General features: G+C 43.4%; 1 protein-coding gene across 3 annotated transcripts in view; it reads left to right on the plus strand.

Annotated features, from left to right (window-relative positions):
* Positions 1–15,974, plus strand: part of LOC135385618 (ATP-binding cassette sub-family G member 4-like) — a 41,714-nt gene extending 25,740 nt beyond the window's left edge. For 2 of the 3 annotated variants that reach the window (XM_064615051.1, XM_064615052.1), the window contains exons 11-17: positions 3,159–3,273; positions 4,433–4,668; positions 6,526–6,603; positions 6,684–6,852; positions 9,405–9,505; positions 10,811–10,966; positions 15,601–15,974. In XM_064615051.1, coding sequence (XP_064471121.1) covers positions 3,159–3,273; positions 4,433–4,668; positions 6,526–6,603; positions 6,684–6,852; positions 9,405–9,505; positions 10,811–10,966; positions 15,601–15,957 — 1,212 coding nt within the window. In that variant the 3' untranslated portion in view covers positions 15,958–15,974. The remainder of the gene's footprint in view (positions 1–3,158; positions 3,274–4,432; positions 4,669–6,525; positions 6,604–6,683; positions 6,853–9,404; positions 9,506–10,810; positions 10,967–15,600) is intronic. The other variant, XM_064615053.1, reaches the window with a different exon arrangement.
* Positions 15,975–25,628: the final 9,654 nt, after the last annotated feature.

A 25,628-nucleotide genomic window follows, 5' to 3' on the forward strand; every position in this document is an offset into this window, starting at 1 on the left:
GTAACATCGTTCATTTTGCTGACAAACGTTCATCGTGACTATTCTTAGTTGTCGTACCCCAGACTAAACGGCAATAGTTTAGGTGAGACATGAACGGTGAACGGTATAGTAGTAACTTAATTCGAAAAGGAAACATGTGTCTATGCCTAGCGGTCATGCCTAATATTTTACACAGTTTATTCTCAACGTATTCAATGTGAACGTAGCGTGTCTCTCGTGTTTGTCCTCGTTCCTGTTTTGGATGCATCGAAGGATCATGTATCAACCTGCCCATCTAGTAACGAACGTATTCAATGTGTTCATCCCATAGCAACTGTTCGTTAACGATGACACTGAAACATTTGATGCATTTTACAATATCAACAGGACTATTAAAATATACTATCTCTTTATTTAGACTAACACTCCTGTTTTTGGTCGAAATATGATTGCTTCAGTTTTACTACTATTAATGCGTGAAGAGTTTAAATTGACCCATTGTTCCAAGTTGTAAAGCATCTCGTTACCAGTAGTGGCTATTACATCAATATCAGAGCCACTGGAAAACACGCTTGCGTCGTCCGCATACGAAATAAATTCACAATTGACATCCAAATTAATTGTCATTTAGATATGGGGTATAAGATCAGGGTATCTCAACTGGGAGGCGAGTTGTGAGCTTCCCAAAACGTACCATATTTTACAAATCAGGCAAATTTGCGATTTTTTAACTCCTCAAAGGCAAACTTTAGGATCTTCACAACTTACGATGCAATGCTACCCACCCCAGACAATATGTAAAAAAAAAGTGCTAAATAGTTATGAAGATACGTGGCGTCAAACTGCGTAGGAAACGCAATGGTCGAAATGTCCACATCAGAATAATACTTCATTAAAATAGAACCACCGATTATTTTCAGCTACTTTCAGCGCCAATATGCCTCCTAAGGACGAGGTTTTCATATATGTCACCGTATAATAAGTGAAGTATATAATTGAGTGTATTGCAGACGTTGCATTTATTGAGCAACGCATCATTACTCATGAAGCAGTCACAACTTACAAGCCACCTTTACAGGTGAGTTGTACTGGTTGTACATGCGTGAGGGAGTAGAGTCTTGTGTACTTCTTCCCAGAATGTGTCGCACAGTAGAAATTTTAGGAGCACCACCTAATGCAGCTGAGGGTGCATGCGTGGTATTATGCAGTCCAGCATGGCTACGAAGAGCGTGTCGTGTCCTGTTCCTTGGGATGCTGAACATAGAAGTTTATTGTCATGAGCGCAAAATAATGTGCTTGCTGATATTGTCAAATGGCTACGCATGTCCGTTCAACAGTAGATTCCAAATATATAATATTGCATTTCAATGAGAAAGCTAATCTTGAAAATGTGCTAGCGTCATAATACGTGATGCCGATAAGGTCTTCTTCGCCAGACCTGGGCCATCGCCAGAGACCTCCCACATCAAATGGTCACAGGCTCCCAAACATAGCATTCTGAAATCTTTCTCGTCCTTTAAGTAGCATTTAACTGAATTTTGTTAGACCCGTAAATCATTTTATCATGTCATTGATGTGATCTGTGGTATACTGTCAAATTGGTGCACGTGTCTGTGCAGCAGTATATATCGCGGAACTGATACTGTTTCTAGTGTTTAAATGGGAAAGCTAATCTCGTAAATATGGTAACGCCGAAATAAATCATGCCGACAAGGTGCTCTTTGCCAGACCTGAGTCCATCCCCGCAGAGGCCGCTTACATGGAACAGTCATAAACGTAACATGGACTTCAAAAACCACTTACTATAACTGGAAACACTCTAGTCCTTTAAGATAACAGTTAACTGAGTAATGTTAGACGCGTAACTCATTTCAGCTGTCCAAGAAGTGGCGTTCCATACGTGTTTTGCAGCACCACCACAACCACCACCTGCACCACGTTATCGAAAATCGTGACTGTCAGAAAATCGATTTCCTTCATGTCAACACATCATGCTGCGGTATAATCAGCAATAATCATCCGAACTCCTATTACAAGAACGGACTGACGAATCGTTAACACAGATGCTTCAACGGGGAGAAACGCACATCCGAGAAAAACAAGAAGAGTCTCACCTGGTGGACATTGGGCGTACGCATACGAATTTGTAGCGCGGAGAAAGCTTGGAGAATCACAAATGTTCAAGCAGCGTCGTCCGCGTGCCTTGCCCACATATCGTGCGACGTTATCTCGTTCGATGCCATCTCTTCGTGTGATAAGTTTGACACAAATGAAATATGAAATAAAAAAAACTACAGACACCCAGCGCAAAATGTGACAACTTACATTTGCTAGACCGTGCATGATGTGAGACCGTGAGATGCCAGAAGCCAGAGTGACCGTTAACGAAGCGAAAGAAAAGACGCTTTGCACACGGAATCATGCACGTGTTCTCACAAGGCAGGGCCCGTATAACAATTGAAAAACAATAAGCGTCAGTATAGCCGTAAAGAGTTAATACTCCAACGCAGAGCCTCAGTTTATCCGTCAAGACGAAATCGTATGCGTCAAGATGTAAGAGTAAATCATGTCGTCCGTCCCATTTACGCATAAAATTCCGCCCTTTACGCTTACAGCGAGCTCGTTTCCGGGTACTAGGAATAAAACAGAGCTTGACGGATACGGCGTCAGCGATTTTGTCGAACTTTACGCTTAGTAAGGGTAAGATTGGATCCGTTTCGTTTCTGAGAGTGTAAGTGTGCGGTCCCCGGCTGATTCAGCATCGGTTATATGATCAGATTTCGTTCTTCAAATCAATGGAAGCAGTAGACCTACCAAATCTAGGCTGCACGGCAGAGTCAGACTTGGCTGTGAGGTTCAGCTACTATTCTCTCTTCTCTGCAAGGTGCATTAAGGTTCACGGGCATGTTACCTCCTCACTGATAATTTCACTCACGCATTGTTAGAATAAACATGCTATCGTGTAGTACATCGACAACTGCACACGCTGCGTATATCAGAGTTACGATCCCGGGCACCCTCTGCGCTCTCTGCAGATGGACACGTCCTCCCTGTTAACTTTAACCATAACATAGTCGTTTTAAATGCGGTGGAACGTTGATTGCAACCCTAACTTCAGGCTAAGATTTCAACATTGGTTTCCAACCAGGACTACGAAGGCAATAATGCAATATGCGCAGGTCTACGTATTAGCCGAAGGAAGGGTTGTATATCAAGGCCCACCCCAGGACATCAAAGATGCCTTAGCAGCCCATGGCTTTATATGTCCTTCAGAGCTGCCCATCATCGAATACTGTAAGTTGCACAGTCGATACGGATATCTTTGCCTTGCCACTAATGTGTCTTCATAACGCGGGGAACATATAAATCGATAGAATCGATTAGAAAGGCACAGAGGTCCTCGAACTGGGGCACATGATGTGTCCCGAGGGGTTCCGCGGCATTCATGGCGCCCCGCTCAATGGCATCATCGGTAATCTCTTCGGTGTTGCCAACACGCCGTTCACAAAAAGAAAAAGAAAAGACCGTTGTGCGAGGCATGTCTTTATACGCGGGTTTTATCGTTTGTACTGAGAGTACACTATATATGAACTCATGCTTCATGATGAGAACTCTCAATTCATTTGGCATTGCAGGGCATTTCACTGTTCCTTTGTCGCGCTTTGATATCGCCCGTCTACAGTTGTCACTTCGTGCGTTTTTCGGCAAAGCTTTCCAGAAGCCTGATGCTTTTGCTTACAGGTTTCTTGAAGCTGATTCAAAATCATTCAAGCATAGAGAGACTGCGCAGGGAATTCAAAGCAGGCAGTCTGCTGTCTACTGCTAATACTGATGCCAAGATACTGATACTGTCTGTTTGCGCAGACGAACCGTTAAGGAAACTACAACTCCTCTGCAACCAATTAGCGCACCGAAATTCTTCATCTAGTCTTCCTACGATGATTTGTCTATCATTACCTGTCAGTAATGATGCAAGGAAAAAGAACGCTCAACTTTAAAGCTGCCTGCTAGTTCGAAAACATGACGTACTTACGCAGATGGTTGTCACGTTAATTCAGGAAACATATTCTGAGAGAGTTATTGACGACACCTTGTTTATTTCGACAGATTGTTCAATAGACATCCGAACTTGCATGATTCCCCTTGCTTTTCAACCTGAAAAGTGGAGTGTGTGGGTAGTGACAGGCAAGCGGGATGCTTATGCCGTGCTCTGAGTTAAGTAGTCTTGTATGATGTATCCTTGTGTTCCTGCGCAGTTGAAGTCGTTCACTACGCTGTTTCTCTACTCAGCTGACCCCTGTTTCGCTGCAAGATGTTACTTCCACCCATATATGCCTTTAACCTTTATTTCCCCGGTGAACCTGCCCTGTAACCTTCACTGGAACACGAGTGAAGAAGCCAAGAACCAAGAACCAGCCATGTTATTCATGTCAGGTTGTCTTTTTTTTATCAGTGCTCCAGGTGACTGCGAAGATGCACGGAGGTCTGCGGGCCCTTGCTGAAACAGAAACTGTTAAGGCTAAACAGTTTCTGGAAGCGCAAATGAATGCTGAGAATGACCCGGTGGTTGTGAAAGTTGAAAATAACTTCGATGACAATGAAGGTGAATCACAGAAAGAAGGCCAACCTGCGGACAATGGGAAGAAAAAGAAGAAGAAGAAACGTCCTAGTGTTACCACCATTGGCGAGGCAAGTCTGTTTGCGATCCTATAGTGGCGCTAGATGAGACCTCGGTCAAAAGCATTTTCGGGTATACCTGTGGTTGTTTTTGGCTCTCTGTGGCTAAGTGCCGCTTTACTCGCCGTATGCGAGATGCACTTTGCAATGATACTACTCTGTTGGCTTCAGGGAAGTTGTGTGCAGAAGACGCGGAGAATAGCATTCTAATAATAGCCTACTAGTAGAAAAGAGGACACCATGATATAGGTAACGCAATAGGGATTTTCCTAGCACCGATATACACTGCCCGAAACGTTCTACAATATAATCTTTATACTGACACATAGAGACTTTGTACGAATGTTCACAGCAGTATCCAGTGAATACAAATGTCGCACACGAAATTCCAACACCCCCTGAAACGAACACGGGGCATATTCCTTGAGCGATGTGTCAGGTCCGTTGAGTACACCGTGTATGTTTCCGGTATAGACACGGAGCATCAAGTACTCATGTGTTTTAGTGCATCGTGCACCAGAGCAGTCCCGATAGACTAGTTTGCGCCCGGGGCAGGGTATACGTGAAGCGTTCCCACCTCCACGCCCTCCCTCATTGCCGTCAGAAGCTCCGTAGACAAAGAAAAGGAAACGCTCATTTGCACTGCCGATATCGTAAATTCAAATTATCTTCATTCCCTCTTTATCCTGTCCGTCCAACCTGCCAGGGTGCATTGTTCAGCGCCTTCTCAGGCGAGGGCGCCCGGGGCGACTGCCCATCTCGCTCCCCCTCGGCCCATCGGAACGGCTCTGTCATACACTATCGCCATCGCGCACGTAAAATATAGCGGTGGCGGTGGCTCTGCGCACGAGCAAAACATAAAGAGTACATCGCGTAGTGCGCAGAACCACCACGCCATCCATTTACGCACACAAGGGTGACAGCTTACGATGTATAGAGAGTTTCAGCAGACCTTTGATGACGTGGCTTTGCGTCGAACCGTATCAACCGGAGCCAATCTGTGGAAAAGATTCTGAGTCACACACGACTGTGATTGGCTCCGGTAGGCAAGATAACCTTACCAACGGTGTGCTAAAACTGCATAGTGTCATTACACAAGGCCTCAAGCGTTAATACGAATGTAGGACCATTGCGTTGCTGAAGGTGAATCCGTCACATAGTCACGCGTGACACAGAAACGTGTTCATTCGTCACAAGCTATAACCTTCCTAATTTCCAATGAAGCACGCACTTTTCGGCTGGCACACTACGTAGCATTGCGTTGCATTGCGTGTCTTCATGTTGGCACACGATAACAGGGTTCGAAATGACACAACTTCGGGAATATATATTCGTAGTGTTCGTTCGCCCGCGGCTGCTCGTATTTATGTGTGCTGTGGACAGATGGCGGTAGATGTCTATCGGTCGCCCTCTGTCAGGACATCATAGCGCGGAAATATAAATACGTTCAGCATTTAAGTCGCACTTTGGGGTGCAACTTGCCGCCTTCCCGAGCAGGCAGACCGTTCATCTTTCTCTTTTGCGTCTCCGCAGCCGCCCCCTTTCCCAAGTCACACCTTGGAACGATTTGCGCCGATACTGTGTTTCGCGAACGAAAATGAAGACGTACAAGCTTGAAATATAAGAACACGAAATGGTGTCCGAAGGTAAAGCTGACGGCTGCCGTCAAAAGTAATTATTAAATAACAAAGCACATTGTTGGTTCATCTAATTACACAATATGATGTAGCCCTTATTGATTCGCATCAGTTAAGAGAAAGCAATACAAAGTTACGAAAATTTGGTTCGTGTTGCTCGTTCAGCGCAATGAGGACATAGCAGAAGACACACATGTTATTTTCCTTACTCTCTTATTCTACGCATTCTTAGGGATGGTACGATGAGGACTCACGCGACTACTTGGCCTTGCTGTTCAACAGATTTATCTTCTTCTCCTTCAGGAGCTCTGTAAGTAATATTTGACACTTCATCCATTAAACTCATGTGATGTATGTACTCAGATCGATCTTACTGTCGCACATATGCAGGTCTACATGTCCTATCGGCAGTTCCTGAACATCAGCCTTATAGTACTATTTGCGAACATATTCAAGTCGGTTGGGTTTGATCACACGTACGTCAACATGAACGTCAGCTTTCTGTGCCTGTACATTGCGTGTGTCTCGATGGCATCGCTCCTGAATGCTACCGTCAAAAGTAGGTATTCGCTGGGGAGGAGTAGCCCTTTGTTACGTCACTGGTTCACTGAGATTTCGTGGCAAGAGACACAGAATCTCATTGCATTTTCTTCAGTCTCTACTTTCTTTTCTACACATCAATCAATCAATCAATCAATCAACTTTCTTTTGCTGCGTTTTCTCTGTACTACGGAATAATACAGTGGCAGCAATGGACACGTGGTTATACTCTTTGTACAATCACGTATATAAAAGACATGTAGCCATATGCAGCTTTGCGCAATCTCTATTAATGCGCGGGAACAAACAACGAAAAAGTAATATTAATTCACGCCCCACGCGTTTGATTGACCTATTCATGCCAAATGATACCATCGACTGCTTTGTCTTACCGTGTTTGTAGCATTAGTGCTAGGGGGCGTGATATAACCACGTTTGCAGGATGTCTACGGACACCCTGCCCTAACCATAAACATGAATGAGTTTTCTTTTCACTATCATGTTGCACCGTTAACGCTTCATGACGCGAGCCCGATGTAAATGAAGCCGTTGATAGTATTGTGCTGGTTGAACAGGCCTATCCAGTACGTGCTATTACATGTGTTGTATGTGTGTGTTTCGTTTGTTCTTAAGTCACTGCAGCGCAAAAAGAACAGTCTGAAATCAACTATAAGGAACATAAAAATTACATGTCACGTAAGAAGTCGTCTTCTATTCTCAAAATATCGCTACGGACTAAAAAAAATTGTATTTGTATTGCTTCGTATTAAATTCGTATTCAAAGTCAACTTCACTCATGGACACAGCACGCAAAATATAAACGCCAGCAGTAAACATCACGCGAGTTTTCGGAAGGACCCGCAGAACTTCATAGTTTTGGATTCTACCAGGGCAAGTGACGTCATGGAGAGCCCTGGTCCCCCCCTCCCTGTCCCCCAATCTTTCCTGCTGTCCTCACTCAGTCTGTCCACCTCTGTACGCCGCTCATAGCCGCAGTTACTTCGCGGCGCTAACATGGAATAAAAAAGTTCTGGCGTCAGTAACCTAGCAACACCGCGCGCGTTTTCTAGGCGCGATCTCCGTCCTACGTTGGAATACCTCCAGTACCTGTGGTGAGACTCAAAATCGGCCTTGCCGAAGCAGTGTTGTCAGATGTCACAGACTCACATAGAGAAGCGCTGTTTTAAGAGAATACAATTTGAAACACGTGGATTGCAGCGGCATAAATCCGGTAGGATTTTGAAGACACGAGAACCTGTCCATTGGCGCATTGGGAGAGTTACATTGTTGGCGGTGAATATCACGCTCGATTAATTCGTTAGGATTTCGAAGTCACGAAATTCAGTCCGTATGGGAACCTTAGTGCAGCAACAGAGTTTGTCTACCAACCTGGAAAACAGGGAATTGTCAGTGAATTTTGATGTGACTTGAAAAGTCAGGCGATTGTCAGGGAATTTGGCCAAAAAGCAGCTGGAGACAGGGAAAATCGCAGAGAAGTGCCGTGATGATGCGCGGCGAATCGCGAGTGCCGAGGTTGAGCGGAGATGCCGCAGCAACGTTACCGCGAGTAGCAGTTCCCCAATACGACAAGATCTGAGGCAGAAAAGTAGGGCAGCCTTACTAATGCTTAATAAATGATCTGTTTTATGAGGGATCTGTATCAAAATGTAGGAGCAGGCACCAAGTTCCCTTTTGTTTTTGTCAGGGAATTCGCTTGAAATAGTCAGTGAAAACCTGGAAAAGTCAGGGAATTCGAAGGCTGCAATTTGGTAGACAGCCTGAGTAAGGATATGAAGTAATTGGATGAAACTCATTGTAGGTGCTGACTATCACGCAGGATTAATTCGTTAGCATTTTTAACGCACGAGATTGAGTTCGTAAGAAAACCTTAGTACAGCAAGCAGTCTAAGAAATTGGTGAATCACATTGTAGGTAGTGAATATCACGCTCGATTAATTTGTTAGCATTTTGAAAACACGATATTCAGTCCGTAGGGTAACCGTAGTGCAGTAAGGGTATCAAGTAATTGGGTGATTCACATTGTAGGTGGTAAATATCACGCTCGATTAATTCGTTAGGGTTTTGAAGTAACGAGATTTGTTCATAGGGGCACCTTAGTGCAGTCATGAGGTGAACGAATTGGGTGAATCACAGTGTAAATAGTTAATATCACGCTCGGTTATCACGTGATAAGAAAATACTCAGTAATTACTCACTGACCAAAGTATTAATCGTACGAAAACAGTGACTGACGGTTTGATTAATAGATGCACAGGATGTGTCGCTGCCTGTGGGATGTGATGTGACGTCATAAGGGAGTTACAGGAAATCGTAAGCGTCCTCGGATTCGGACTCCGTGTCGCTGTCAGTTAATCAGATATCAGCAACGTGATGTCACCCACTCCAAATTAATCAGGCAATTGGGTTATGTTTTCGGAAACGTTATCGTGAAACTTCTACGTTTTCCTAAAACTCTGTGTTGTTCAAACACTTGAGTGACGCTAATGTTTTACAATGACCTGATGATATTTACACGATATGTGTTTCATATTTCATTTTCATTGACATTAGCACCACGCTTAATCCGACACGTTGTGCGAGAGCAACGGTATGCCATGTACAGCAAGCGTGTCTATTTCTTGGCAAGGGTATGCTCCGAACTAACTTACGAGGTGAGTAGTTCCTACACGGCAGTATGATACGCATGGTGTGCTCTTTAGGCTCGGACAGAAAAGGGCGTACCTCGAAAATCGAATGAAACCCACATAAAAAGCGGGATAACGTGTTCTACGTTCCACATAAACATTGTACACGTCTTGCGTGTCACTGGCACACTCGCACTTCATTAATCGGATTACCGTCACTTGCGCACACATCATAATAAAACCCTCGTCTACGTCGTGATCCCGTACGATTACGTTCCGAGTCTCCAATTTCTAAAAGAAAATATATTCGTTTCCTAATGACCCTCGACTGACTCAAAATTCATTTCTGCATCCCATTCTATTTACCCGTAGGCGGCGGCGTATATGCTTTTTTTTCCTTCCCCCTCTTTTTTTTTTCTTTCTGTTGTGCGGTGCACAGTTGTAAATACCTATCTCTATATACTCACGTGCTCAGTCGCTGAATTATTCAGTGATACGGGGATTTATTTGTGTCACATATAGCGTAGTATATTTGTGAAGCTCTGGCGATCGATGCCGTATTATGAGAACAGCGTGGGTGGATGGAAATAATTTAACTAGGCTTTCACGCTCCTAGTCGGATTTTCCCATCCACGCGCGCTGTTGACCCATATAGGCCATTTTCCCCATAAGTCCCATCATCCCTAAACCTTTGAGTACAATGCAATGAGAATGATGGTTCTGTATAGCGAACATGTGAATAGTGAATAGCGAACTTGCGAGTAGACCACCTGAGACGTAGTATTTGTGGGTGGGGTTTGGTGTGGCGTGCGAATATATGTGGAGTAGCAGAACAAGTCGGGAGACGCGTTCAATCTCCCTTCGTTTTTTTTTTCCATTAGAAACAAACAAACAGACGGACAGTCTCGTTTTGAAATATCGGCGACTCTCTTACTGAGGTTGTTCCCTTACCATTTCCTTACCGGTTCGCTGGGTTTTTCTACCTTTCGATGTCACAGTGACGTCCTAAACATTACGGTGCAATCGAGATCATAGGTTCCGTCATGTGAAACAGAAATGTGAATAAGGTAAATTAGGCAACAGAACGAAAACTCACAAGGCTCATTTTACGCCGGGGGTACCAAATTTTTTGTCGACTATCTGTGGTTTACGTGGGGAGTTCCCTTTCATAATACTGGCTGAGACCAAATATACCTGGGAGGAGAAGCGTTTCTTCTCACAAGAGGGATACAGTATTACCCTTACAGGCACGGTGTATGCGTAATGACTTAATTGCACCGGCGATAGGTAACATTCGATTTCGTGTGTGAAAGCTATCGCTAATAATTTCAGTTAATGTTCGCCGTGTCGTCGGGCATCTTTACCTACTACCTGACCCATCAGCCAAAGGAGGAGAACCGAATCTTTTACTTCCTTGTGCTTGCGTTCGAGGTTGCAGTCCTGAACCAGGCTTTGGGAATGCTCATCGGAACAACAATTGAGAGCCATGTAAGTACCGCATGGTGTATGCCCTTAAGAGAGAAGAGAGAAAGGAAGAAAAGCGTGCAACTCATTTACTGGTCAGCGAAAAACAGATTGCATGGCTTCCCGACAGTCTCGCTAAAAGGGTTATCGGGGGCTGGCAAACGAGCCTCCCTTAACGAGTCAGTATGCAAAATATAAATGCCGTCAGTGAACTTCTACGAATTTTCACAAGAACTAGCAAAATCTCATAGTTTAGGATTCTCCATGTGTAGATGGCGCCATCGGAAGCATCTGTCCGCTCATAGCAACACACCGTGTATCCGCTCTCCGTCCCACGTTGCAAGACTACCAGCAGCTGTGATGAGGAGACGGAAATTGACCTTTCAAGGGCAATGTTGGCAGAGGCAGTCTGGAACACGTGGGTTGTAATGACATAAATTGTGTAGGATTCTGACACAAGATTGGTCCGTAGTTTCAGTTCACGTGATACAACGACAGAATTTGTGTTTATCAAAGGAGCGTGGAAAACACTTGTAATATGCTGAGTGTTTTTTTATTCGTCACAGAATTTTGGTAAAAAGCTGGCGGAGCAAAACAGATGCAGTTTTAGCCGATGGGTTATACGGCCAGCGAACATCCTGTAGGACAGCGTATGCAACTACACTCTAAGAAAAAAAGGAGTAAAACGGGAAGTAATTGCAGCTCATAGTTCCCTAGATTGCCAATTACTCCCCGTTTTAGTCCCCTAACCCCGACATTTACTCCCCAGGACTGCAAATTGTCACTGAACTTGGAAAATGGTCTTCCGAATGCAACAGTCTTCGTAAATATGATACATTGGTTAATTTGATGACATAAGGCTGTATAGCTCAGCCAACATAGCAATTTTCCACCCACACAGAGCAAGAAACAGTTAGCGCTTCTTTCTTCGCAAATTGTGCCCTATATATCTCGCAAGATTTTATATCACTCGATACATCACGGTTGAAGGTTTGATTCGAAGTATTTTCATGCATGCACACGAATTATGTATACCTGGAACTGTTGGAACAGAGGGTGAACTGCATTCTCCACTCTGTGACATTCATTTACTCCCGAAAGGGACCATTTTTCGTTGCAATGCATTTAGTCCCGAAAAGGAGTAAAATTACTCTTTTTTCTTAGAGTGTACTGGACGACTGATTAGCTAAAATTCATTAATTAACGTATTAATTAGATGTTTTCTCGGAAATGTGAGGTAGCAGAATTGGAGCCAGTCAGTATGCAAATCCACAGTCCTTATTAAATGCCCTCTGAAGCGAACATTACCCTACATTGAGATATAAATTGTCAGATTTCGCTATGCAAATGAACCGAAACCAGAACTACACGATTTTCGAGCGCAGAAACGACGCGAACTTCGCCTTACCTGAGTGGGATAGCGGTCTATATCTGGCCAACAGGTTAGCGCATACTCCAATTAGCGCCATCGTTGCAAAGCAGGGTGTCGAACCGAAACGTTTTTCGTTCCGGTTTTCGTTCCGGTTACATCATAAACCATCCGGTACCGGTTCTGCTCCGGAGCAAAAAAATAACGGTTCATACCGGTTTTTAACCGGTTCCGCTTCTGCTGGGAATATTCATCCACACAAAAAAAATCAATGTTACAAAGTGTAAACCCGTTTTGTTCCGCATACATGGTATGTAATATTAATAGACAGCTGTGAAATTGGTAGCTCCTGGTTCCTGTACGTTACTGTCTGTTCAAATTGGCTTTCCCCTTTCTTGAAGCACATGCTACAAACGGACTTGTTTGTCGTGATGTCTTACGTACAGTACTTTCTTGCTGGATTGGAGCGATCGCGTCCCATCCGAATGACTGTTGCTATGCTACTGTCTAGCCAGCAAGCACCACCGCACGAGTAGGACGCAAATCGAGGAACCCCTTTACTCACAAACGCGCTCGACGGCTCCGTTTTGTTTTCTTCGTGTCCTGTCCACAAAAGAGTTGCCACTTCGCACGGGCTTGCCCTCGCGTATACGTAAATGTATTCAACTTAGCTGCTCTCAAACAAAGGGACGCGTTGCGCGACATTACCGTTAAAGAAGCCGTTATGCAGCCCCCTTGGGTCGCTGTTTAGTTGAGGAGTGTTTGCGGGGATCAAATTAAAACGAACACTACGGCACATTGCTGGAGATTCACATGTACCTCTAAGTCTGTGTGCGAGCGCGAATGATAAACCATTACAAAGGGAGCCTAAGGGTCATAGTATACCGAGATACATTCCACCGTAACCGTAACCCCGGTATAGTATCCATGACATGACTTCAGAGCACACGACGCCTGTTTCATTCGCCTATCAGTAGTCCAAACCGGCGAAGTTTTTTCTTGGACCGAAAACCGTTAAATATATTTTTCGGTTTCCCTCCTGAGCGAAAAAAACGTATACGGTTTCGATTCCGTTCCGGTTCGCACCAAAATAACGTTTTTTTTTCGGTTTCCGGTTCAGGTTTTCGGTTCGCTCCGACACCCTGCTGCAAAGCATGTGGCCGTCTCACATGTATTGCCTGTCGCTCTTTCTGTACTCGAGCGGTGTGGTTTCGGCTCATTTGCATAGTGAAATTTGGCACCTTACATTTCGCAGTATGTTCTGAGGGTGTTTAATAAAGACGATGGATTTCAGTAATGACTGGCTCCAATTCTGCTATCTCGCCTTTCCCAGAAAACATCTAATTATTAAGCTATTAACGAACCTTAACTAATTACTCATCCAATAGTTGCATACCCTGTCCTACAGGACGTTCACATGACCGTATAACCAACCTGCTAAAACGGCATCTATTTTGCTCTGCTAGTTTTATCGTAAAATTTTGTAACTAATAAAAAAAAACTGTATATTATTTTATGGCGTGATACGAATATACTCCCTTCAGGAACTGTCACGGAAAATATTTAGTTTGGGAACTGCCAATTTCATGTGAAAATTAGCTAACAAAAATGCAGCGGCGGCAACCTCGCCCATGCTACTCCTGGCGTGTGGCGCATGACGTCACGTTCGTCAGCACTTCTTATTCGCTTCCGGGAATCATCTGCTCGCAAGAACCACCAGTCAAGACGCAGAACGTACGGCGCGAAATGAACTAAAAAAAAGAAAGGAAAGAAGAAGGCGTGCGCCTAACTATTGGGTGACTGACCTGACGCGCCTACTGGCAGCCAAGGGAATTGGCATTGCTGAACCGCCCGATTGAAAGCCTGTTTTGCGCACCAAGATTGCGCGTTGTTGTCATACTTTTTCTGCGAATATATATCCAAGGGCTTCTTCTCCAGTCTATTTTTCCAACTCCTTTCATTCTCCTTTAAGATGTCTCATTAGTTCAGCAGCGAACACCACATTACCTGAGTCTGCTAGAGCAGCGCTCCAGTCAAGCAACGTGAGGATCTTTTTTTTTTTTTTTTTCAAATCAAATCCTTTATTGATATTGCAGGTACTACAAATATCGATATACAGATGGGGGTCCCTAGCAAGCTAGGGCCCCGTGTTAGTTACAACGTGAATTAACAGCTCTATTTGCATGTTGATATGAAAAGTTATACATAAAATAAAATAAATATAAATTAATAAGTAAATATAAATACATATATGTATATGTATATATATAATAAATATATTAAAAAGTACAAAGTGGCATTTGCGACAATATAACATGCATCAATAATTTAATGGTGTGGAATGACAGCAAACAAGAACAACAAAGAACAAACAAAGAAAACGAAGAAAACATTTCGGCCAACCAGTATATTAGTAGATGCAGTGTGGTTTATTGGTGTTTGTTGCATGAAGAGCATATGTGATAATAAAGAGGTGTTGGGATTAATAACACGTTGTACAGGGGAGATATCTGTTACTAGTTGATTTGTATAGGAGGTGGTACTTGAACTTTTTTTTTGAAACCTCTGAATGTGCTAATGGACCGAATATCAGGTGGTAGGGAGTTCCAAAGACTGGAACTGCTGTAGCAAAGGAGAAGCATCCATAATTGGTACGTAGAGAGGGAATGTGTAACGATTGAATTTATTGTTCTGCCGAAGAATTATCTCTTTCTGGTATGCCCTGCTATGACGATCAGCACGTCAGCCTCCTGCCCCACAAACTACACGCCCTTTGTGACATATGCATCCCGTCCCGCTTCACCGTCTTCGCACCTCCACCAAATGTGGGATAGCGAAAAGGCGAGAGAAGAGCCGTTTAATGAGGGCAGGAAGAATGAACGCGGGTGGTTGCAACTCGCGCTAAGATGCATGCGCTAAGATGCGCTAAGATGATCATGGCGATGATTCTGCCTCACATTATGTACTACTTGTGTGTTCAATTGGTTGCGGAGGTCTAACTGTTATGGAATCTATTGCAATTTGGTTGTTTATAATATTGTGCGCTAATTGTAGTGATCTGAGCACAATATACTTCTCCTTGGTTAATATTTGCAGTGTATCGTAGGCGAAAGCTATGAGGCGATGGCTATTAAGAAACTATATAATTCGCATGGCGTTATTTACGGTGGTTTCTAAAAGCCGTAATGTTTTATAATAATTCACTTTTTTTAATAATAATGTTGTATAATAAGGCCGTAATGATGTGTATTTTCGATCAAGCGGACCGATGCCGTTTGTTTGATTGCAGCAAATGGCAGTCATGGTGGCCGTTACTGTGTACATCTATTCATTCGTCTTCTGCGGCTACTTTTTCTCTACGAGCGACCTGGCTGTTCACATTCGATGGATGCCCTACACGTCGTACATGCACTACGCCTTCAACGGTGCCATGGCCTGCATCTACGGCTTAAACAGGAAAGAACTATCCTGTCCAGAGGACTCTGACAGGAACTGTACCTACTCGACGGGGAAGAGTGTGCTTGAAGCATACTCAATTTCTGAGTTCGAATTCTATATTGACATTTCCATACTGCCGTGTTGCATTGTAGCGTTGTGGGTGGCTGGATACCTTGTACTCTCTTTCAGGATTAAATGGCGCTTCTAAGGCAGCACATATTCTAAGGCAGCAACGTATTTTTAAATGGACAGCTGCCGTCGTAGGTTGTAAATCAATTAGGGTACGACCATCTCTCAGCGTTTAATCAATGCGCCAGTTTTAAAAGCAATAAAATGACCTACCAAACTACCCCAAGATTCTTCAGTGCGTCAACTTGTACTTACCGACGTCAGAATCATGTACGTATTCGTACGTATACGTATTCGGCAGGCTGGGCGTCAATCCGACCTTTACACCTGTGTATACTGACGTTTACACAAGCCACAACCCAGTGCCACTGCCAGAAAAAAAAAAAAAGGGTAGAGTGGTTACACTTTTTGGGTGGGGTGGGGTGGGGGGTAACTGGCTTACGTTGTTGCCAAAAGGTTGTAAAGTTACACCCCTGGTTGTGAGCGCAAAGTTACACACCCATGCAAGGGTGTAACATTTCCACATGCAGCAGGTAACAATACCACTATCGAAGGGTATAACCGAGCTTTACGTCGCGAGAGAACTGCGACCATGAGCGACGCCACAGTGGTCGGGTCTGTGGATTAATTTTGCCTGCCTGGTGTTCTTTTAACGTGCGCCGAAATCGCCGAAGTTGCCACCGTACTCGGCGGGGTTTGAACCCGCGATCTGGCGACACACTACCGACTGAGCCACCAAAAGACGGCGCAAGAGACGCAACATTTGTGTTAAATGCGCACAGTCACAAGATTTGACAAGAGAGATTTTATCACTCTACCATGAAGGTGATAACGAGGGCAGTTACACCCCTTGTGGTCTCAAGCAAAGAGGTGACGTACGCGTAAGGTGGTAAATGGTGGAGTTACCACCTTTTCACACCTTGTCTTCTTTTTCTTTTTTTTTTCCTGAGAGTGGCGTGAAATATAACCAGTGCAGTCCGTTGACACGGTGTCGGTAAACATGTTTCGGTTGTCGGTAACACAGGTACCTTTCCGTTTGTTCCCAGTTCCAGCCTCTGGGGAACATTCATAAGTGTACGTGTTTGTGTACTAATACCTTTTCGTAGCTCTTAATGATTAATGTCCGCTATTAATCACAAGGCTACTGGTTATTATTAATAGCTACAGAGATCCTCACGAAGAACTTCACCAATAGCTCTTCATCCTGAGGGGGAAGGGGTCGCAATTTGCGACATTGAGGACACACTCTCATAAGTCATGACTCCTTCCTCGCGAGCTGGGTATGACGTAGCGTCAGGTGGCCCTAGAGTAGCCACCTTAGGACTTTTTTTTTTCCGAAACACTGGAGTTACTCTGGTCTGCAGGATGGAGGCGGACGTCGAAGTTTCGAGCGCTGCCTTGCACCAAATTGCACGAAATTGCATAGGCATTCAGGAAAATTAATGGGGGCAAGAATCGCGTTCTGCTTCAAATCGGGAGCTACGGACGCACCTGGGTTGTTACCGTTTGCATTTCTTGTCGTTTGTTTGTTACTTGCTGCGTAGCAAGCAGTCCGCCTTAACAACAACAACAGCAACTTTACTGCGAGATGATGAATGGGGAGTTTCATCGCCAGGGGCGATACTCTACCATAGAACGTAAAAGACGTGCCGTAAAAGACGCATAGAAATGGCCAAACCTGCATTCCTCGATAACTATGTATACTCAGAGGCACCACATATTGCAACATCGTGCATCGCATAATTTATTGTTGTGTCCCTAACTATAGCATACCACGTGGTCATACTAACAAATCACATTACGCACGGGGTTACAAGTGTGGACTGTTAATAACAAGGACACGCCCTTGTATCCGTATGTGTACCACTGTAATACAAAGATGCGACCCGTGCCATTCGTGAAGAAATTCGGCTTCGTGAAATCACGACGTTCCGCGTTGTTCCGGTTTCACTGTCTATCAACGTCATTATTACGTCACGCTGACGTTTCTTGGGTTGAGGTATATTGCGCGTCGTCTTTTAGACTCCTACCGACTGCTGCGAGCTTTGCGTCTTCAACTCTGCGTTTAGTCCCACCCAGGTCCCACCCCCCCAGCAAGCTCTCTTCCATTGTTACTGAACGACGTATGCCGTATTGACGTAGACAGCGTCGTGTTCGTGCGGTGACAGAAGCAGGCAGAAGCGCGCGACAATAATGTCTACAGAGAAATGTAGCACCATACTGATGGCTATCAGTCTGCAAAGTTCGAGGTGAGGTAGTCCCCGCCACGTATTTTCGCGACATTCTCGAATGCGTATGATCGCTAAATTCACCATGTATGTTACAATGACGAAACACAGCTTGACAAATTAATGGGTTGTGTACGGTAGGACACAACCCATTACTCGTAGCCACTGCAGATTGCTTACTGTCAAATAAGCTTGGGCGTCTCGTTTTTGTAGCTTTGTAACTTGTCTGTATGGTGAAATTTCGTGTAAAACGTTACCTATCATATGCTAATAACAAGCTACAAAGTATATGGTGAAACGACGCAGTGTTTTTTTTTTTTTTGTATCACGAGGAGTAGTACACAAATTAATGGGTTGTGTACGGTAGTACACAACCCATTAATTTTAATCCTGACTATCAAGCACGGAGGCCGTCCACGACATGCAAGTTCCCTGTATTGCACACGACATAGAAGGAGCCCACCCACCTGCGTCACTGTTTTGGAGGGTAGAAGCGCCACAAATTTCTACCAATGAGATCGGTTTTATACAACGAGCAAAATAGAGGCAAAGAAATGACGACTGAGTCAAGACACGACGAGGAGTAAAAGATCGATTCTTCATCTCCTCTTCTTGTACTGTCTGTTCAAAACATAGCGGAACTTGGCTTATACCTTACGCTCTCTGTCTTTCCGTCCGCAGATCACATGTACTTTTTTGTTATTTTATGCTTCTCCTGAAAGGGGGATAACGGTGTGAGAAGAAATTGTACCAGGAGATCCAGTGTCGCGGTCCGCCAGTCGATAACAACGCCTCAGAAACTTATTACGTCTTGAGAAACTTGTGCTTGTCTTTCTTGTTTCTTCTCAATCTCCATTCCCTTCGAGACATCCCTTTCATAGTTCTGCGTCTAAGAAAAAGAACATCCAGAAGTCGAAACTCGTTTGCTGCGTTTCTGCGCGTAGGTACGTGACTATGCGTGTTGCTTTTTCCCGCCCATAGTGACTTCATGCACAGTATCATATGGAGCATGTCTGTCCCATTGAGTTACACCCACAATCAGCACTATTACAGATCCCATTATATTCAGTCACTCTCTGACTCGATCTTGTAAAGGATCTCAGCATACATCGATGTTCGTCTCACGATGTCCTTAGAATCTAAAAGGTATGCTGTGTGAAAGAATGTCTCGCTCGCATTGTGGTTGCAGTTCGTGGTATATTCCATAATACTCTTCGACATTATTTGTATCAACGAGATAAATATTTTACGAACCATTAAGTGAGCTTGAAAGTAATCGTATGTACACTCTTTGGGAACGTTAATCAGGAGAGTTGAAGATTCGGACGCAGCAGCCTTACTTTCGATGAGTTAACCACTATCCTGCCTGTGGTAGAAGCCATCATCAACTCAGGATCGCTGATCTTCGTCTCAGACTACCCCTGATACTTTTCTGCTCTTTGTTCACCTCATTTCCTTGTGTGAAGTCGACTAGCTGCTCCAGGACACGGTGGGGTAATAACGTGTCCTGGACCAGGATGATGCAGAATACACCCTGTAATATCCTGGAAAGAAGTCACGAGCGACAATAAATGCTTTGAGTAACGAGTTTGGGGGTCGATGACGCCAATAGTAGTAGTAGTCGTAGTAGTAGCAGTAGTAGTAGTAGTAGTAGTAGTAATAATAATAATAATAATAATAATAATAATAATAATCTTATTCGCGTGCCCAAGAACAGCCAGAGCCTTGGTATTGGCGCACGTAGACAATACAGTACTTACAAATATATACATGTATATGTACATAGTACATACATATACAGATTAAGCAAAACATAACATATCCAGGAACAGGAACATAACAGGAAGATATTCACATTGATACATACAGTACAAACATACAGATATACAGTACATGGCACTAAAAGGGAAGGGAAAAAACTGTACAACTTCACATGTTAGTCAGTGAACGCCAGAAGAGAGCTTTGAAAACGTTTGTATGGGGGTTAAAGATGTGAAGAGAGGGGTGAACTGCGTTTCTCACTTGTTGAATACGTGCGATCGGATTTGCAGGCATATGGTGGGATAGGCAAAATATATTCGTGTGTCTGGTTACATTGACAGGCACGACGATATGAAGCTGATGTAATAAAGACGGTGTATCGAGAAAACTGTGTAGGATCTTATAACAGAGCATAATATGATGAAAACGGCGTCGCGTTGACAGTGGTTCGAGGTTAAGAAATGCTTAGAAGCAGCTCTGCTGAAGAAGCTGAAGAAGAAATTAGCTCTTATAGACATACATTCTAAAGTCAGGGCTCTTTCTCAAAAATACGCTATGTACAATGTGTAGAAATTGGAATTGGAGTTGGAATTGGAATTGTTTATTACCATCTGGTTAAATCATTTGTACATGTCATAAGGTCCACCTAAACCATAACGGTTTGTGGGCAGGACCCGGCAATCAAGTGGAACACTAAGTAACAACAGTAACAGTAGAGGTACCTTAACAATAACAACACCCTTAATTTATGGCTCTAGTTACACATCTGAAAAAACTAATCAACTCGAAATAGACAATGAGTTAGTAATCATGACTTAGTAACAATAACCGTAACAATACCATTGATTTATCAGTCTAGCAACACATCCAGAACACTCTTAGCAGCTCGAATTGACATCAAATCCAACGAATCAGTTGGCAAAGTATTAAATATATTAGGAACGTAGTAGCGCCGCAAACCCTTACCATAATTTGTAAATATTCGTGGTACATAGTAAACTTCAGGACATCTGAGGCCATAATAATATGGACGACTGGTCTTAAACCTGTCAATCCAAAAAAATTTTAACACAACAGTTCTAATAAATAGATTCTTAAAGGAAGACATTCGGTGTAAACGGAACATATCAGCACCTTCCAAATCTGACCCAAGAAGTTGCCCATACGATAAATTCCAAAGTGCAGTTCTGAGGATGCGATCAATTCTATTCGCCCATTCCGTAGAACAGTTAGAAAATAATGTAATACCATATCGCAAACTAGAGTATCCTAAGGACTGCAAAATCACTTTTCGTACTGAGTAAGGTACATAAGATTTTTGATTATACAATAGGCATGAAACAGCGCGCAATTTTTTAGCCACAAATGCCAGGTGCGTGTTCCATTTCATATCACTATCAAAGTGTATACCTAAGTGTTTTATTGAGGAAACATATGTCATAGCCTCACAGCTACAATCAGTGCAATGTGACGTATGAAGATGAACTGGTAAATTGCATGCTAGGCGTTTTAGCGGGTTATGAAAACAGATAAGTTGCGATTTTTGCGGGATTAACAGCAATACCATTTTTATGAAACCAATCCATCGCCAGGCAAATATTAGATTGTAAAGATTTCACAGCTTGCAGATAGGAGACGTGAGTTGTGAGTAGCATGGTATCATCCGCATACTGGTAAACATGAGCGCCCTTAATTGCTTCATACAGGTCATTAACATATATGTTGAACAAAAGCGGTCCTAAACACGAACCCTGTGGTACACCAGCACGGACAGGAGTGAAGTTACGTAATGTTTCTTTTATCTTGACCCTCTGTGTTCTATTTCCTAAGTACGACTCGAACCATCTAAGGAATGGACCCCTAAATCCTATGGCCTCAATTTTTTTTAGCAGATGAGTGTGATTTATCACATCAAACGCCTTAGAAATAATAATAGAATTAATAATAATAACAATAATAATTTTTTTTAATTGGAACTTTTATTGCAATATATTAAATATACACATAATACAGACCCCGCCTAAACCGATAATAATAATAATAATAATAATAATAATAATAATAATAACAATTTATTAACGCATGAAACTATAGGTCTCCGAGGTGCCCTCTGGTCATCTTATCTATGTGCACCACTGTTGTTTTCTTTTTTTTTTAGTCTAGGAGAGCTTGTGTTGGTGCCTTCAAGATCTGATCCGAGGGCTGTCTCGACATTAGCTCGGATTATAGAAAGGAAGTGCAAGGAAGCGCACGACACCGAGCAGTTGTTGGAGCACGTACGCGTTTTTCTTTTCGTTTTGTTTAGCTTTCAGATCGGACACTTGTCTGGTCAACTCCTCATGAGTAAAGATTTCAGTTCTGAACCTGTGGTCGTCCCTTCCCTATACAACACTTATTAGGCAATCTGTCTTTTGAAATAGTAAATAGCGCAATAGTTTTCAGATAACCTTACATAGGATGAACGCACATCTTAAAGTTAGAATCATTAGGATATTTAGTATTTTTAGGGAATACCATGTTTCGAGCCTTCTTGGTCCATTGGACTAAAACCAAGTATGCCATTCGATTACTATGCAGGCGAATTATTAAAAAAACATATCATGACAAACCAAGGTTATAATTACCTAGCTATTAAACATGGACTAAAACAAGCGCAAAAACATGATACAAGACAAACGCGAAAATTGAAGCATTGAAAACACTGTGTTCACGTACAAGCCAGGTTAACCTACCATCATCTTAAATGTTGCTGCACTACTGAACATACGTATGACAAAGAAAATAGCTTTGATGACATATCTCGCTTTGTCTGACTAACAGAATGTTCCACTGTAACATCTAAATAGCTAAGTATCCTCTTACTCATAGCTGTTCTCGCGTGTGTGTTTTTTAGGCCCGCCATGTTTAAAAAGTTGTACCATATTTTTTTGTATTTAGAACTGTTATTGCTTCGTATAATCGTACCTGTTTTTGAGGATACAAGACAAGTGAATTAATATTGAACACTGCAATTCAACTGCATGAGTTCTTATCCGACATTTTGTATTGCCGTTGAGCTGCTGCACACACGCCAGGCGCGTGAGTGCGTGACTGTGGCTAGGAGCTTACGAGGTGTTTTATTTCCTTTTGAACGCTTTGATAAAAAGTGTCTTCGATTCACAAAAAGTGCAGGGCGTGAGTGTAAGGCGAGCGGGCGGAAGTGTACGTCAGTGCAGGCTCAGTGCGGGTTGCACCAAAGCTGAATCGAATAGGAGAGTTGGCTCCGTGCAGTCTGTCGTCTGTTGCGCGCCGTCCGGTTAACTTCGACAATTTTTCAACAATGAGCGACTCTTTGCCCAGCGCCTTTGAGCTCACAGAGTCCTGTAGTGAGGAGGAGGAAGACGAAGACAACGTCCACCGTGATCGCAGCGTGATCGTTGTGCGAGTTGCGGTTGGACCAATAGAGTTCTGAAATATAGGGCGCTATCAATCAACATATCCTCACTATTTGTCCCTGTATCCAACATGGGCAGCGCCATTTTGGGTGGCAAGTGGATTGGATGGGATTGAAATGGATACCTCACGCAATCTGCAAAACTAGTGGATTTTGGTGCAAATTTGATGTGCGCCACCTAGGGAGCGTAAGGCACATCGGGAACTGTCGTCTGCTTCCGTCGTTGTACCACTGCCGGCAGAACCACCTGCTGGGACAGATTCTGTCGTCGGTATGCTTTTTAAACAAATCTACATGAATAGTTTGAATATAAAAGGCAAGAGTGTTTATATCCATGAAATCCAGCAATTAAATATAAGATTGTACAGCACAGCGCCGTTTTTGTTATGGTTTCGTTGTGATCGCCGTGTTCACTAGGCCTAACACCGTCGACAAAACGTATTATTTTCGGTTAGATATCGATGGATGAGCATAAGATGAAACTGATTTCCGAGAAACTTATATTAGGATGTACATTTGCAGCGTAAAATCAGGCTAACCTGTGAAAATTTTTTGTCACGAAATCCCCGCTTCACTGTGTTTGTTTTCGTCGCCATTTTGGGTGGCAGTATGGTGTCATGGTGACCCCCTTGGTAAAAAGCAAACCAATCAGAGGAGCGAAACTGTGATTGACAGGTCGAGCCTCTTTTTGTGACTCCTCCCAATGGCCAGACTCCCTATTAATATACGGCACTGGGTTGGACAGGAACCGAGCGCCACTGTATTATGAGAACGTCACAGACACACATGTTGGAAAGTATAATTTCCATCGTCGTCGAGCGCAGGCCGAACAGATTTTAACATTCCAGCAACTCCAGCAGTGAATTCCATGATGGAAAACCGTTTGCTTTGGTGACAAAATAGGCAGACGACAAGCTTCAAGTACATTCGGAAACCGGATAAGGAATTAACACGGAAAAGCGAAAGCACGGAAGTTCATCAAAAAGCTTAAAAAATTAGAATAGTGATACCGAAATTGAAAAAAGAACGTGAAGCTACAGTTTTCTTTTCAGTGCTTTATTTTACGCGTCCGCCATGTTGTCGTCTGCTACTGAGTTGCACGGAACGCTGCACGGTGGTATGAGGAGGTGCAACATTTTCCTGCACTCGTGCTGCACTCCTGCGGCACTTTTTTGAATCGAATGAGAAAGTGTAGTGCAAAGGCTTGGGGGGGGGGGGGGGCACCTTCGCCGAATCGAACGGCAGAAGTTGCACTACTTGCAAAAAGTGCAGCCCAATCGAAGACACGTACTGTCTCCTCAAGGTGCTTTTCCCGGTACGAAACGTTGTTTCTTCACGACTGCTTCCGGCGGTACCGATCCCGGTTTCAGAAAAAAATGAAATCCTTGACAACTCTAACATTTCCAACATTTACCTTGATATTGCTTATTGGTGCAGTTGTGGATGTTTCTGTGGTCTTTTCTTCTGGACGCAAATCATGCTGGTAGGCTCTTTTTCTGTTTTCGTGAGCAGGTACGTCAAGAGTTCTCGTCTTTGACCAAACAAAGTTGCATCATGTGCATACCACAGTCTAGGTCACGACTCCTTCGTTGATCACGTCAGCGCGTCACTGTGAGATACAAGAAATTTTTGATTTTTAATACAGTTCGATTTTTAATACAGTTCGTGTAAAACCTCAACAATACCAAGTTACAAGTATATGGTGAAACGATGCAGTGTGTTTATCGACTGAAGCTATAGGTAACAAGTTGATGATAAAAGATGAAAGTCACTGAAAAGGTTAGCCAGCTATATAGGACTCGAAGCCACACTTTCTTAGGAAATTTTAGGCTTTGTATGTATTTGTCCCTTCTATGTTGTTCCAGCCTCAGAACATCAGTTCTTTCAAGTTGATGATGCCGAGCTTTGAATCCTGTCCGCCAGTGGATCTGACGAGGGCCGGATTTCTGTGATCTGTAGGTGGAAAAAAGTTTTCTTTTTACTATTGTGTACAATAAGTCATCACCGAAGGAGCTACCTCCTCATTCCCTTCGATGTCACATTTTCAACCATTTATCTAATGTTGTTGCACGTGTCACGCAAATGTAACGAAAGATGCGCACACTAATCACTCTCGCAGAAGCGCGGGGGCTAACCCATAGTGACGAGGAAGGCGATAATGCGACTCTGTCAGCTGTCACCGGACATATATGAAGCCTTTCCGACTCATTTCACGTCCTCTCCAGCTGCGTAATGGAAGTTGCTGTTCCAACTGTCTCCAGAATGATGAAGCATGAGATGGGAGGAGTTGACCACGTCCAACACTTTCGAAGGATAGCTTTCGCGGAT

This window comes from Ornithodoros turicata, chromosome 2 (assembly GCF_037126465.1).
Source record: "Ornithodoros turicata isolate Travis chromosome 2, ASM3712646v1, whole genome shotgun sequence".
NCBI classification, from domain to species: Eukaryota; Metazoa; Arthropoda; class Arachnida; order Ixodida; family Argasidae; genus Ornithodoros; species Ornithodoros turicata.